This window comes from Callorhinchus milii, unplaced genomic scaffold, assembly GCF_018977255.1.
Source record: "Callorhinchus milii isolate IMCB2004 unplaced genomic scaffold, IMCB_Cmil_1.0 Scaffold429, whole genome shotgun sequence".
In the NCBI taxonomy this organism is placed as follows: domain Eukaryota; kingdom Metazoa; phylum Chordata; class Chondrichthyes; order Chimaeriformes; family Callorhinchidae; genus Callorhinchus; species Callorhinchus milii.
In genome coordinates, this window is record NW_024705170.1 from 20,119 (window position 1) to 36,954 (window position 16,836).

At 47.5% G+C, this 16,836-nt stretch overlaps 1 protein-coding gene across 1 annotated transcript; it reads left to right on the forward strand.

Moving 5' to 3' along the window:
- Positions 1-1,689: 1,689 nt before the first annotated feature.
- On the forward strand, positions 1,690-16,401 carry LOC121852107 (cyclin-Y-like protein 1). Its single transcript, XM_042346209.1, has 8 exons — positions 1,690-1,717; positions 4,159-4,284; positions 7,359-7,539; positions 7,890-8,086; positions 13,038-13,183; positions 13,446-13,612; positions 15,125-15,287; positions 16,285-16,401. The coding sequence occupies exons 1-8, from the start codon at positions 1,690-1,692 to the stop codon at positions 16,399-16,401; spliced, it is 1,125 nt and encodes a 374-aa protein (XP_042202143.1).
- Positions 16,402-16,836: the final 435 nt, after the last annotated feature.

Sequence of the window (16,836 nt, forward strand, 5' to 3'; positions counted from 1 at the left end):
GGTAATTTGATCTGTATGTCAGTAGCACAGGCAAGCGAGAGTACTCCCTACCTCAAGTCGCAAGAGCCCAAGCTAACTAGATGTATCAACTTCTCTGAACCCCCTAGGTAGTCTCCAGACACATGATCGAGTTTCGTAGACCACAGCGAGCAGAACTCCCCTTCTCCCCGTATTCAGACCCCCCCACAATTATACCTTGAAATCATTTTAAGGCACCACAGTTCCAATAACTTACTTTGTGCGTGGTATCACCCCAGTGCTGGGCGACCATGCTGAAAGCTCTATCCATGGACTCACAACTATTTGGTCCGGTAAATTGGGAATAGCCAGCGACCGGAGTAACCTGTAACGACTAGGTCTGTATACGGCATATGCGACACGGTTAGGAATTTCGAAGGAATACGTACACTTCCAAAAAGTAGGTGAGCATCAATGGCCTGGATCCCGTGTGCCCAGCGGTGGCTACACGACGGCCGAGCGAAGGGATCTTTGATTCCAACCGTCATGCGCTTAAAACCAAACGTTTGTTCCAAGGGTGCACCGTTACGGCCGAATATTTACCTTGCACGCATTACATTGGAACTGGGCCACAGACGAGTCTGATGCTCTCGACCGGTTTCCTTAAGCCGATGTAGCTGGTGAGAATTCGCTGGCTAGTACCTGGGTCAGGACGCGTTCTCTCAGGACACGCTATTGCACTCGCAATCTAATTTAAATTCAATGTGAGATACTTCGACTTGAAAAACATACCGTGCGGCTAGTTGAGAAACCCTGGTGATCTAGGAGTTGTAATGGCGTTTCAGCCTCAGGCCGTGTAATTGCTACGTCTCTTGATGTCCACGCCCAGCTGTGGTGGTAGCGATAGGACAGACAGCAGCATGGATGAGGCGTATTGTATCTTCTAACCTTGTAGTCGGGGAAATCCCTAATGGTTACACACGCTGAACTAGGCTTTATTTGTAATGTCCGACATCTGGATCGTGTATTCTTTGTCCAAGGGAGATCTTACGCGTCCATTAGTCGTTGGTTGTGGGCTGAACTCAGGTGTGTGATTGGTTTTGCAGAGCATAGCAGTTGGCAGACGCACCCTGGGCCGGGCGCCTCGTTAAGCCAATGTTACTCAAGCTACAACCTGAATGACCATTAAGAAGTCTGGGGGGGGCTAGTTCGACCTCAATATTTCAGGCTAAAGGCCTACTTTCCTGGATAATACACCAGGCACCCCCGGCGGGTTAATATACTACCATAGTCTGGCGCCGCGGGCTTTGATCGCAATAAGTCACGAATGATGATTAAAGCACTTTTGTAATTGGCTAAGGCGAGTGTCTTCCACTCCCCGTAGAAGTCTCTCCGCCCCAGAGCGCCAGCCCCGGAGGGTGGGATTGCGAAGGCCACGAGATAGATAGCTTCAGTGGAACCACGCATTACGGAAAATAGATAGCCTCATATGTTATCGGTCCTCAAGCGAAACTCGTAGGATGCCTACAGCTGTAAGTGCGAGTACGGTACGACTCTAATATATACCTTTACCTGTAAAAACGCAATTTCCTCCCAGCTCTCCTTGGTGTTAGTGCGGGTCTAAGTTAGTCACGTGCGCGCTGTGAACCACGACGTGCTGAGCTCCGGGTTTCTTCCTAAGTGGGAATCTACGGAACCAGACTCCCAGGCAGGGGTTGGGCAAGAAGAGGCATGCACTATATGAAGTCAAGTCAAGAAGGTAAGTGAGTCTAGCGCTCGTCTTTCATTATAGATGAGTAGCCGGGCGCTTATTTGGGAGTGAATACTTTCGCTCATACCGTACGCTTTTTCAGTGAACGTTCCCGAGATTCTGCGCATGGCAACACTCAAAACGGCCCTCTGGGTTTCGCATGCCGGGCTCAGTTACAGAGAAACAGCGGGGTATAATAACTTAATTCACCTACATATGAGCATGCGATTGGGAAAGCATAGATAGCTTACATCCGTCAGCGGCAGACACCTTTGCGTGTGCCTGACTCTTTTTGCTACACGATTATATTCTACAGAGCGTACCTGTGACTAGAAAAATCTTAAGGAATGGTAGCCGTGTCGGGCAGAAAATAATATGGAATTGGAAAGACCGGGAAGAGGGTGTGTTCTTGCAGAAGGTCTTGGATATACAGCTCCCTAACCCAAGCCTCAACGTCAGTCGAACACCCATTTGCTCCGTTGCGACTCGGCGCGTGAAGTTACCACGAGATAAAAAGGGTCATCGATTAGAGCTGGTACCAGCAATCTGGGAACCTAAAGAAGACACGGATCTGCACGTTTCGCGAGCGAATGTATGCAACTTTGGGTGACAGCATTGCTCAATATATCTCCAAGTCCGGCAAGCCTACAAACCCGCGGCCAGAAGATACGCGGGAGTGAGCAACCAGGACATCTATCCAAGAATATATCGTAGGTCTTATTAAGCGGAACACCTTGAGCTATATCTTTGATAGAGGTTGAGTGTGAGTTGACAAAGCTTCTCCAGCCCTTAAGGCGCTACTCCGAATATCTAAGCCGTTCGGCAAAGGATCATAAAACCCCCGGGTCTTTAACGTCACAGAGCGGGCGATTGAGGATACTAAACCAGGCGGCTGCTAGGGACTCGCAGCTGGCCCTGCTAAAACCAGGTTTTAGAGGGCCGAAATATAAGCTCCAAACGTTTAAATTAAATTGGACCGGAGACCCCTCGGAGACAGACACGGTTCGAGATTCACCCCTATAGTTGATGGGTAAAACCCTACCCCAGGTTAAAGAGCAGAAATAGGTGCTCTTTTAGTCACTTCCAATTAAACACTGGATCCGTTCGTGGGTAGGTAGGGTTGATAACGTCTTATACGATAAATTAGATGTAATCTAAAGTACTGGGTGCTGATCCGATTCGGGCGCAGACGCAGGCGTTGATGTAGCTGCCCGTCGGAGAAGTGCACCGCCTTTTGGATTATGCTAAGCGCTGAGCCAATTCGCTATTAATCCCAAAGACTGTCCAAGGTACTCTTAAATGGATCGCACTAATAGGATGCTTCTCGAGCCTTTGAGTGTTAGGATCAGCAAAACCGATTGTTGGCAAGCAGAAGGAAATTTACAAACTAATAATTGCAGTTCTCAGGAACATGGGCTTGCCTTCATGTAAGCTCCTTTGTCACCGAACCGGACGCAAAGTAAGAGCAGGTAAACCGCCGGAATACGGCTTTTCGCAATATTGGAGAACCCGATCACTAGGATGGGTTTAGCTAGAGGGATAGCACACCAGTGTGAAATACGGCTCGGTGTGCTTCAGGCGTCGGATGCGACTTTGCTAAATTGCTGATCGGGGCTTGGTCACACTAACCCCTTCTAGCACCTCGAGTGATTTGACATGATATCGTGTGCTTGTGTGGTTGAGGCTCCCACACGAGCATTGCTTCTTAGACGGTGGACGCGGGCCCGGCCGTGACCAGAGCAATACCTCCATGGTCTACCAGATCCCAGGGCGTTCATACATGCCGCATTAGAATACAGGCCGCGTATGTGACCGGATACACGTATAAGTTTGCTAAGGCGAACAGTTCTAGCAGCCCTAGCTCGACCGCGAGAGGTTCCAGAGCAAACTTAGAATGAAGGCGAGACCGAGCCTCAACGTTAGTATTGGGCAAGGAGTCCAATATGGCCGGGTAATTACGCCTTAATCGGAGCCCTAACAGGTTATCAAATAAGGAAGAGCTTAATTCAATAAGAAAAGCGATCATTCGTCTATACACATCGGGGCAAACTGAATCTTACACAGCGCTGGCAATGATATCTCTTTATACATCGATCCCTTTGCTTATATAAGTTAACTCTGATAGCGAATAACCTTGTAGTGCTCGGACGATTCCTGTGTGCGCACAACGAATGTGAGGCCAATCCAGCTGTCCAGTCAATAAGCCGACCAGAATGTTGAAACTAAACGCTACTCTGAATGGATAGTATAGGACCTAGCGTTTAGCATCAGTAACGATTAACATTAGATTGGGAAATTTGGTTTTTCAACTATCGTTGTTTAACATATTAGGAGAGCAAATCAGTCGCGGACACTGATAGTAGTCCGGGCCGTGGCACAAGGTTCCGTTTGACAACAGCATGATTTCTTCCCCCGGTGACTATGCACCTTTTGATTTTGCCTCGCCATAGGGCAGGTGCCCTGGACGGGGTTCCTGGATGAGCGATTCGAATCCGTTGTTAACGGCATTGGCGACCCGACGACCAGTATCACTGGCCGGAGTTCGACCAGGCACTTATCGTGTTGCCGGGACCTGAGTAGGAAGACCGAAGCTGGTTGCGGACCTCGAAACTAGTGGTCGACAATGACCCCTAGCAGACCCACCGTTATAGTTTATGATTCTCCCTGTTGAGTTGTCGACGATAGCCGACGAGGATCACAGTACCCGACTGGATCCACGCTTAGGTGTCCTTCATAATACCTGAGACTCTGAGGTTGTAGGGGCAAAGCGGCTAATGACCCTTTCTCGCCTCTGGTTCTCGCAGGCCGCAAAGATCTACGGATATAGCTCTAGGCCTTTAAGTAAAACCCCTCCGTGCGGGTTTACGGTCCCACGCAGAGATTTTAGTCTCATTCCTCGCATGTTGTCGCAACCGAAAGAGCTTAAAAGTCTGTGTCGAATTCAGTGTTCTTTTCAAGACATCGTTATACTACGGTAAGGAGGCGGTGTATTCGCGCATTAGGGTGGCAACTCTGTGGGACTTAGTAAGTAGGTGGTCATGTGCGGATGATGTGTAAAGCAGATTCAAGCCATAGTATTCATCGAGATGTATCCTTGCTTGCGTACCCCTGACCCCGTTCGCGTCCCACCAAATCAACAAGCAACGTGAAGTGCCACCTTCGATTGACTACTCTGGATTAATTCGTGTAAATACTCAAAAGAATGGACATGCCTACGCAGAGTCAGGCCTGACGTAAAGCTCCGGCATTACGGTTGCATCCATTGCACAATGTATGCAGAAGCAAGCATGCATGGTCGGCATGGATGTCTGCTGAGTAGGTCAAACTACATGTGATTTTACTGAAGAACATAGAACGCCCCATGTTTGAATGAGAGCTGTTAGCTATCAGCTCTTTAAACTAGTACCGGACTAGCCACGTTTACTGGGTATAAAGAACCGAGTTATAACCGAAGACAGGACCTAATCGTCGGACAAGCAAACTTACACCAACATTCTTCTCGTGTAGTGTCACGGAGAAGAATAGAGCACAGAGCAAGGAATACACCCTCGTTAGGCGTTTCCCAGAGCTGGGCAGGTGAGTTAATCAAGCAGAAGCGGTTGGTTAGTCGCTTCGACCTGGCTGTACAGACTTTCCTGCGTTAGACTTCGACGCCGGAACCGACCGAGACACACGCGCGGCTCTTCTGCAACGCAATGCAGAACCGGAGACTGTATATTTGCCCAGCTACGCGTAGATGTGTGTGTAAACAGGTGAGGAAACGACTTGCCGCCGTCGAAAAATCATTGTATCATGTGGACAGCTGTTCACCAGGGACGTCCGTATAAACAAGGGAATTTGAAATGGTGGATGGTGTCTTCACCTAGCATAAGACCAACGTGCACCAGATTAGACAGATTAGGGCAGAGAAATACCGTAATCAAGAGTGACGATGTCACTTAGTATACGATGGTAGGGAGGGCCTAACTTACCCCACAATGCCCGCCGATGTCACGTTCTCCCTTAGTTAACAAGATAGGACTACGTGGGATAAGGGGCGTTGACTTGTTTGTGGGGAAGCGTTAGAGAACGCAGGCAACCGTCAAGGAATAAGTAGCGTGAACGGGAGATACCTCGGTGATACCACACTTATAATACCAAGGGTAATAGACTTTGGATCTTTCGAGGCTTCTAACGCTAGCTTGCTGGGACGCCTCATACCCGCATCAAAATGTACTGCGCACTGCGCGAATCAAAGTCATGCAATTATACGGCTGGAAACGACGGTTACATGGGGCTTCAGGTTAGAAACAAACGCTTCAGGCAGCGTAGCACCATAAGAAAGTAACTCTGATTTACCCTCCCCGTGTTTCTCTACTGACCACTCCTGGAATTCGATGTAGTCTACAGCCAGTTCAACATCGACTATCGTGTTATGGGATTAAATTAGGTGAGAGGGATCGCTATCGCCCAATTTAGTCACTATAAGGCAAACAGGCACCCTTGATCGGTTCATCAAAACTAACCCGTACAGATTGCATAAATTTGGCACCGAAAGTTTGCAGACTCCGGATGGTCTACGGAGACTCCGCAGCTTTCGTAATAGTAGGGCAGGCTCGTATGCTAAGGTTTTGATTATATTTCCCAATGTGTCCCTTAATATATCGGGTGCTCCTGCTCCTATATCCCCGGCAACTCGTTTTGCCGCGGCAGAAAGAAGTTCTGTGACCCAGTACATGCTCAGTCCATGTAGACAGCCTTTTTTATATATGCGGTCCAAATTCATCAATAGAGCAAAGCCAAGGTCGACACCCAGGAACTGTTTCGACGTCGAGCCAGCATTTACATTTGGCCCGGGTTCTGGGGGCGACCCGAAAAGAAGAGATTGGTGGGTTAAGACTCCCCGAAGGCCCACTCTCCGCTAGCTTGATGACATAGAGCGCATCAAACATTGCGGAGTATCTGCCTGTCACATACATCTCAGCGCTCGTTTGCCTGACACGGGCGACACAACACAGCACCGTCTTGGCCCTTCACATGTGCGCATCCAGATGTACGTTATAGACATGCTCACAAGACGTCCCACAAGGGAGGGTCGCGATTCCAGGGGCCAATGGGTACGCGAGTTACCAAGTCACGTGATTTGTTCGCATTATTTACCTAGTCAAAAAGCAAGACTCAGGTGACACTCTTAAATTGAAGAGTTACTCCCAGAATAGGTTTGCAGTAGCGGTTTGGTATACTCCGGTAACAACCACGTCAAAAATAGGCGATGATAGTACTGAAGCGTCAGGAAAAGCTGAACACGCGCTAGTGCAGCTATCTTTCCAGAACCGCAGCCACGGACCGGGAGCATGCACCACTGCAGCTATGCTTTCGTGGTCATAGGGCGAGCAGGATTGGCAGATACTACTGAGCGGAAACGACTTCCGGCCCAGCAAGAGGGATGGCTGCCTATTCTAAAGTTAACCATCCGCGCGGCTGAAGTTTGCACGCTATAAAACATTGAGAGCAGACCGGGGGTGGGTGCATTCAGCAGAGGATGGCTCGCACCGAGATGCAAAAACAGTAAAACTTTCTCATAATCTTGAGGATGAAACTATCCCTCAACTTTAGTATGAAAAGAACCAGCTCACTAAAGCTTTTTGGAGCCGTACTTGCTCAACTGCAGAAAACGTGAATATCCCCAATACGTTGACTGGAACTCTCGCGGCAACACTAGCCATAGTTTCCGCCGGATGGGATTTTCTCTACATCCCAGGTATTAGGCCTCCAAATAGTGTTTATATCATCTCCGAGGACGGACGTAAGCATCGTCTGGCCAGCGCCAAGGGAGCGATGACATTTATCCCGTTAGCCCAATTTCAGAGTAGCGAACGACTATAAGCATTAGAGTGAGTTTGGTCTTGCAGAATCAGGAGATGAGGCCGCCGGTGTTTATCTGGCTGGGTTGCCATTCAGAGAGAGAGATTCGGGGAGATCTCTGGCTCCCACTTAGCCACCCACCCATAGATGCATTTGTAACAGGTTCCGCCCTAAGCTTCGAAAGGTGTCTATGCCTTAATTAACGTTCCATAGCATGATCACGTGGTGACTGTTGATTGATACTTTGTGCCGGAAACCAAGAACGCACGGTGAATTTGGTAACGCGAACGAGATTAGTTTGATCTGCTATGTTAGGCAGATCCAATTCGTGCGGTAGAGCGAGGACTACTGGAAGATACGTACACGTGCCGGACAGCCGCTACGAGCGTCGACAGAATTCGCTTATCTACTGCGTCGATACTCTGATCGGAGCGCGGTGTGCTGACGAATGGCGCCGCTATCAACGGATTTCGCGTGGGGATCTATTGTCTAAGACATTGCGGCTTCTTATACATGAGACACATCAAAACTTGGGTAAGGGGTTAGTCAGAGTGCTCTTAATCTTACAGTAAATCCGCGTTTGGCTTTAAAAGCTGGTGACGTTTCCGCGTTCTCGTCCGGACCGAGCCTTATCTCTGTTGATGCAGGCTGTGCACTGTGTGCAAACCGAATACTTACATCGTGCAACAAAGCCCTCCATGAACCAAGTGTGATAGTGCCCACGTGTTTAATACGTGATTCTAAAAGGCATCCTGACAATAATAGCACTGAGTGTCACCGGTGACTCAAAGTCCAAGGGACTTATTACGCTAAATGTATAAAGGCTCGAGATTTCAGGTGGCGGAGTAAAGTGTAGATGATGTAGCTTGCCGGTAATGCTGCAACGCTTATAGGGATAAGTTCTAGAGCTGTACTAGCTGCTACTCCGGGATAAGTCGGTTCGTGATGCGAGGGTGAGGTAAGCTCTAGTACCGATTGGGTCTCTACTAGATTTCGTAAGACCTTTTGGTCTTCACAAAATATCCCCGCAACCCAAGTGCTGTTGTCTTTGTGGTACGTCCAACAGCGTGGAATGACGGCACTACGGCTGGCCAGACCCTCTGATGTAGAATTATCGCGCTAGCGGCACTGTTAATAGGATTGAACAACCAAAAGAGTGTCGGGCATCTCGGCCGTGATAAGATGGAGTGCCCACAAAAGGGGGATTGCTTTCAACATTCCAACATAAGCATGCGATTGAAGGGTAACATAGGGAAGAAGGGTGTCTTGGACCCGCTTCACTCTGTGAATAGAACCCTCTGGGACGATTTAAGATGTGGACGAAACTAACTGTCCTCATGGACGATGGGAGAGTAGGGGCCAACAGTCCCGATTGTGCAAAGGCCCTGCTGTTCCTGAGTTAGACAACTAATGCCTTGTACCTCGTGCCTTTGATTGTTATGGAGTTCTGGTGACTATTGTTGCGCATTACTTCGGAAGATTCTGCACCTGTATTAAACAACACTGTTGGTTAATACGCCGCACTGCTTATATTTTCACTGTAAGGTATCCACATGCTATCGCATTGCCTCAGCCTAATATTCGGGAAAAGGAGACTCTTGGTTGGTCCACTCGCCGTTTGATGAAATCTACGGCATGGGTAGTTAAAGACGATGCACATTTTTGGTTGTTCGAGGTCGCTCGCTGCCTCGTGAATGTCATAAAAATGATTGTCTTCTTGGGAACTCCATGTCTTTGGCAAGTCTGAGGATGAAGTAGTGGCAACGGTCATTGCAACATTTTTCACTGGCAGCAGTATCTCTCACACTGCAGTTGGTCATTCTTCCCCTCAAGCAAATAGTGCGATTCACTCGGGGGGAGGGGGGCCGATAGTTATATTGTCCCACCAACGTAGCACGACCACGGTTAGCAGAAGGTCGCCCTTTTTAGCAACCCAGCTTGTAATTACAGTCACAGGTTGTAAACAGACCCCCCCACGATAGTAAAGAGGACATCTAATCATTAATCAGTAAGTACATGCTTACGTTACGGCTAAGTCCCTCGTCGTCTATCTGCATGATAGGGAGCAACCTTTTCGTTTTAGCTCCAAGTGCTCCCACCTTTCGCAAGCAGCGTCGAGGTAGTGGTGCCTACAATTGGCATGAGGTGGATCACTCATCTTACTCCTTGCCTATTCCTAGCATGAAAATCGTCCATCAGAGCAGGTGAGTAGGCTTTATCGCTCGGGAACACTTCCAATGGTAGCACAGAGCGCCTGATTGCAGGCAGCTCCGGTATTAGGCGTCGTATTACGCAGACGATGCTTATATAATAGGCCCCTTTATTGATTTAGAGAGATCGTTCCCGAGTAACCGCGCAACCTAGGGTCTGCGCCGCAGGTATCGCTCTACACGGCGACCATTGTTCGAATCCCTTTCGACTCGAATCTAAAGACCTGATCGGGTCGCGATAGAACTTGAGCGGACAAGTAGTAAATTGTTGCCCTAGCTGCTAGTCATGGATCGCGGCGGCGCAAATGTAAAATGATAAGACGGGGCGTGACCGACTTGCGATAGAGCGCACGCTCTGTTCACATTGTCAAGTCGGCCGTCTGTGTATCGTAAGACTTAGAGCCTCGCGTGAATGATTGAAATCAATGTTTCTGTCGGTCCCATGGCGTCTGAGGGAAAGCTATTACACAAGGACAGTTATAACACCTAGTCCTTCGTGTTATGAGACCACTCACGGCAAGGCGCTGTTATACTGCATCTTTAAAACGAGAGACCCTGCATAGTTAATCCGGTCTCAGACGTTAGACTGGTATGGTCCAGCAACCCAAGTGTAAACGGTCTGTGACAAAACTCCAGGAGCTATCTGTAGTCTAATCTCCAATGACAGTAGATCGCTTACTCGGCATACACCGACTGCACGCGGCACGTAGAGAGGTACACTCGAGAGAGAAGCCGGGATGCAACATAATCCTTGGACATATCGTCTGCGAATCCGTTCACGTGATGAATGTGAAGACTATTGGCTCCCGTATCGCTTCGGCAAGTAGTAGGGCTGGGTTACGCATTAAAGTTTCCGAACTTTGATCTGTTACCGCTTAGTGTGTTCGGTAATACGTTAGAGAACGCCCACAGAACTGATAGGTGAGACGTATGCCACTTGAGGGTAGCGCGGTGAAGGCTGGAGGTACTGATATCCAGCGTTTGTCAAGGCTGGACCCCCGTAGCGCGAAATAAAGACATTTCCAGGCCCTGTCAGTGGAGTCGATTTGCTCCGGATGTAGCTTGGGGTGTATCATCTGCACATTAATCTGAAATCCAAAGCCCATTTGATAAGACAACATCTTGCGTATACGAACTATTTTCTTATCGAGAAAGTTTAGGGAGCAGCTTTCCTGAATCGACCAGAGCACCGAACAGAATCCGACGACTGACGATCTCACGCTAAATGACTTGTGTTCCATGCCCGGCACAAACACTTGGGAGTCCCTCAGGGGTTTGCATCTTGGACACGCCAGAGCAGACCGTGGGTTATGCTTGAACCGAACAAACTTGGCCTCAAGCAAATCAAATTTGATAGACGGCACCAGCTTACTACGTCGGAGGTTCAGGATAACCGTCCGCAACGTATACGTTACGACTGCAACCGCCCCGGTTACCAAGGTTGGTTGGTACATATCGCGCATCTGAAATAGGTGGTAGCGCAGTAAGCCACCAAATCCGGTTATGACATAAACTTGGAAATGACAAGATTGGGCCCATACAATCCGACTGACACCCTCCCTAACATTTGAAAGAATCTGATGTTATGACGTTTATGTGGGCGAGGAACTGCCCCTTCAGGTTCTTCAGAGGGGCCGAAACCCCGTCACATAAAGTTCTATCAGCGGACTGGACACAGACCGATACTATAGGTTAACTGTGCGCGGCGTCTGACAAAAAGGCAGCGTAAAACTAGATTGGACTCAGTTGCATAGTGATGTATAGTATCTGTAGGAATAACTGCGACGCACGATGCAGCACCGCGATATAATGCTAACTCTGTCGTTGAACGAAATCCGCTGAACACCTACCTCACAGCGATGTCGGCGTTCACCTAACGATTCTACAGGCTACTATTTATGGAGGATCGTAGCATACCGTCCCCTTTCGTTCCAACCGCACCCTTTCGCCGAGTTGATGTGAACGACGCTTACGCGGGAGGTCTAGTACACCAAAGTAGACGTCTGTTTCGATGTTCATTGTCATATCTAAATGTATCATCATAGACCTTACATCCGGTGCCAGCGCGTAATGATTGGCTGTGTAGGTGGTGACGTGCGCTGACGGTGGAGGATCAGGGGTCAGCGCGGGGTCGTGGGTTACGGGGTACTGATTGGCTGTGGACCGGTGACGTGCTGAGAGGGAGTGATCGGGTGGCAGCGCGGTGTGATTGGTGGAGGAGTGTTAACACGCGCTGGGGAAAACGGATCGTAGAGAGAGTGCGTCGTGATTGGTTCATTAAGGAGCGATGCTCACGCTGAAGTACGCATCAGCTCCGCCTCTCGTGAGCAGGGGCTATAAAAGGGGATGCACACAGGCGTGAGGGCAGTGTGTAACCAGCGAAGAATGAAGACGGGGATGAAGACCTAGGGCCCTGCGGTACCTAGTCCCGCTGTCCTAACGGGACCGGGACTCTGTGTAACCCAGAGGCGAGTGTAGTGTGTGTAGCCATAGGCATAAGGTCTACACGAGCCGAATGCAGTGTATTGTGTAGCCAGGGACATAGGGTCTACACGAGTCGAGTGTATTGTGTAGCCAGGGACATAGGGTCTACACGAGTCGAGTGTATTGTGTAGCCAGGGACATAGGGTCTACACGAGTCGAGTGTATTGTGTAGCCAGGGACATAGGGTCTACACGAGTCGAGTGTATTGTGTAGCCAGAGGCGTAGGGTCTACACGAGTGAAGGGTATCGTGTGTAGCCAGAGGCCTAGAGTTTACACGAGAGTAGTGGAGTGTGAAGTCGGAAGAAAGGAGACTACACGTTGTATTTTGACACGTAAAGATTTAATAAAAAGTGTGTTCCCGTCAAGAAGTTCCTGCCGTCAATTCCCATACTTCACAATCATGGATTTTCGACAGGACTTGATGTGCGTAACATGCATACTTACTAATGTAAACAATGCTTCTCTTAGCTGTAAAAGTTACGTGAATTGACACTTCTATGTTGACAAATAACCTAATGTGCCCTTCCCCTCCTCCCGCTGTCCCTTTGCTTCCCCAATATGTTATGTATCTTACTCCCCTTTCCCTCCCCATGTAAGCCTTCAAGGCCCTTGCACGCGGTCCCCCACCTGGGTGGGACAGCGAGCACAATCCCCCCCCTTCGTTGGGCACCTGTCACGCCGAAATCGAGCTGCCGTTCGCGGGGGTTTCTGCCCCCCCCCACCCCATCCGTGCTGCGACTGGCATTTTGTGCCGGGCTCGCGTTGAGCTGTATTTAAAAACATGGAAAAGAACCTAACGTGCACTCCTTGTTCCAGAAAGTGGAAGTGCCAGTGGACTACAGTGTTAACGACCCGGAGCACAGGCACATCTACCGCTTCCTGAGAAACCTTTTCAGCGCAGCCCAACTCACAGCTGAATGTGCCATTATCACTCTGGTAAGAAGGCATGCCTAGACCACCTACCGTTACCATTAGTCAAATTAATCCTATCATTTGTTAATTGTCATCAACTTGTTCCTTTACATCATCGCATTACGCTTTACTCCACTCATGCCGTCTGTCAGACGAGGACTTCTTTACGGAAGTGCCTGTGAACAGGACCGTGCTGTTACCTTCTGTGGATTTCGGTGAAAAGAAACTACTAATACCAAAAAATCTAAATTGAAACTTGTGCTTTCTGTGGACACTGTCCCTGCAGGTGTACGTTGAAAGGCTGATGACTTACGGCGAGATCGACATCTGTCCCAGCAACTGGAAGCGGATACTGTTGGGAGCCATCCTGCTGTCCTCCAAGGTGTGGGATGACCAAGCTGTGTGGAATGTGGACTACTGCCAGATCCTCAAGGACATCGCTGTCGATGACGTGTGCGTGCCTCCACAGCTGTCTCTCTCTGCTGTGCCCTCGTGTATTGTGGGCGCCACGGTGGCTAGATGTTAACGACCTCGCCCTGGTATACAGGAGGTCGTGGGTTCGATCCTGACCCTGACGCCTGTATATTTAGAGTCTGCATGCTCTTCCTGTGGTCGCGTGGATTTTTCTCTCCACATTTAGGAACATGCGTTTAGAGCATTTTGCTGCTATACATTTCCACGTGATAAGCCACTTTGTTGAGCTATCATTTGTGGCCAGGTCGCTTCTAAAAAAGAGCTACTTAGCTCAGTGGGCCTTACCTGGTAAAATAAAAAAAATGTTTCGTTCATCGTACCCTTTGCTTCCTTATAGATCTCTCAGTGGCCAAGTTTTCATGCAAACGTAAAGTACATACACATTGTATTGACACTGAATATTATACAAGTGATCTTTGTTGGAGTAGAGGAAATGGTGCTTTAATCAAAAGGTATATTTACATTTTTGATAACGGATGTGTAAAGTGTTATCTTAAGAATTGTTTTTTTTTTAAATAAACAATTTAAAGCAGGTGAATAACCTGTTGCATTTAAACGTCTCTCTTTTTAAGGGAGACCTGGAACACAAAGCAATACAGGATGCATGTAAACAGTAGAACAACATCACAAAACTCTACTTGAGTTTCATAAGATACAGTTACGCTATGTATGGAATAGTCCAAAAGCACTTTCATATTGACCAGTAACACATCCAGTTGCATATGAAAAATTTACAATTCAGAATTGTTTTCAACATAATAGAGATGCAGTGTTATTCCACCTATGATCTATGTGCTATGAAGTTGGGCCTTTCATGGCGGAGTTACTGACTAATGTGTTAGTTCATGCTTCCTGCTATTAGGAAGCCACCGGAGCTATGCACTTTCAAATCTAGATTGAAAACTCATTTCTTTGGAACTGCTTTTTGTGTTTAGTTTGTTGTCCTTTGCCCGCACTCTGATTCGCGCGGTTGGATATGTATTGTGCAAAAGAAGTTCAACAACTTACATACACGCATGCGCCTCCTGTCCCTTGCCAATCATCCCCTACTTAGAATACTGGACATCTGTGAAAGAGTTTCATAACTCATCGGATTCCTTCAGTCTGAATGAAGATTCTGCTTCTGAGAATAGTCTTTTAATTATCTGAATTGCTACCAAACTTGGTTAATTTACACATAAGTAGATTAATTGCCTGTTATAACCATTCGATTGGATGTATAATACGCTTATTGTATATACACAATAATATGATACTCGAGAGAAAACCATACGTTTGACCATGTCCTTTCGTGTATTGACAACGTAACAGTTGCTAAAGTTTAATCATTTATTTTGTTCCACCTTTCGCAGAGCGAGGGGCGCCTCAACGTAGATGCCTCCATATCTGAGGGCCCTTACCGGGTTGGCGTCGTGCCCGTCAAACACATACTTGAGCTGCTGCGTGATGATTTGTGCTCATTGGGGTAATTTTTTCCTCCCCCCCCCACAGGAATGAACTGGAGAGGCAGTTTCTAGAGCTGCTGCAGTTTAACATCAACGTCCCAGCAAGTGTTTATGCCAAGTATTACTTTGACCTCCGTTCGCTGGCCGACTGCAACAATTTGAGCTTCCCTCTGGAGCCCCTCTGCAAGGAGAGGGCCCATAGACTGGAGGTGAGGATGCGTGCATTCTCTTGCACGCATTACGATACAGCCAAACGTATTAAACACATTTAGTTTCCTGACAGGGTGATAATTACTGTTATTTTGTCTTGGACATGTGTATATATATATTTTTGGTAAATTTACAGCAGAATTATTTAATTGGAAAAATCACGTAGCAATATTGCCCCCCTACTGACACATGAATGCCCAGTTGAAGGCTGATGCTGTGTAAACCTTGTGCTGCACAGGGGCAGCTGCCTAGGCCAGACCTGCCGCAGGCCATTAAAATGGTTAAGATGACGTGATACCAAGCAAGTACTTTGAGTAGCGGAGGCATTTAAACGCCCTGTAAATGCAAATCCTTATATACAAAGTGTGTACCATCATGGACTCTCTGCAACCTTAGGGGCCTTCTGATATAACCTTGGATAATATGAGCACGTGCTTTTTTTGTTAGAACTGCCAAAGTTTAGAATTGATAACGTTTTAAAATCGTAATTTAAAAAAATACGTCCCTGGGCTTTAAAGGAACTGTGTGAAATGAACTCGGGTATGTGCATGCACCTGCTGATCCGTTCTAGGTAAACCCAGGCTGCACACATTCCTGTTTTGTCTTGCACCATTTAAGCTTTGGACTTGGCTCACAAGCTCATTATCATCCCAGATGTTATGGGTATGCAGTTTCCATATGCAGTCTTGATTAACTTAAGATGATGAAGTGCCATTTAGTGGTGTCTGAGGCTTAAGAGATCCAAATAAAGATCGAATTAGCAGGAGAATTGTATAGGTTTATTTGGCTGCCTTGTTCACATTTAAACCTGTGTTATTGTAGTGTCTTGTTTGGTATTGATGCCTGGCATTGTTATCGTAAAGTATGACTTCAGCATTAGTCTATTTTAAACGAGGCGTTTTGATGCAGATATAAACTTGACAAAAAACGGATGGTAGCTCGTTACAAATGTTGGGATCTGTTGACGTTAATTTGAGAAAAAAATTCCCTTTCCAGGCCATCTCCCGTCTCTGTGAAGACAAATACAGAGATTTATCGAAGACTTCTCTGCGAAAGTCCGTCAGCGCTGACAATTTAATCGAAAAACGGACATTCGCAGCCATTCTGCCGTAGTGGCTGTGAACGAGCGCATCCGACAACTTCAATTAATTCAACGTACATTGAGGCTGTCGGAAATATTTTTTGCAAGGTAAAGTATGCGGTGCGATTCTGTGCATTGCCAGCCCTTTTGACATCCTTCCGTTTTACGTGACAAATTTGGAAATATAGAAACGCGCACACGCAAAAAAAGCGATCGCTTAAATGTTATGATTTTGCTAAAGTATATTGCACCATATATTAAGGGCTTAAATGTCTTAAAAACATTTCTTTAACTCGCTTTTTTTCTAAGTGAAAGTAGTTTCATGTGCTCCCAAAGTAGAACCTTAATTCTTGCCAATAGCGTAAACATTTTTGAAAATTACGGTAATGAATGAGTCATCACCAGACATCCCAAGTGACAGAAAATAATGGCTGACGAAAGGCATTTTGCAATGGAAAGTTTGGCAA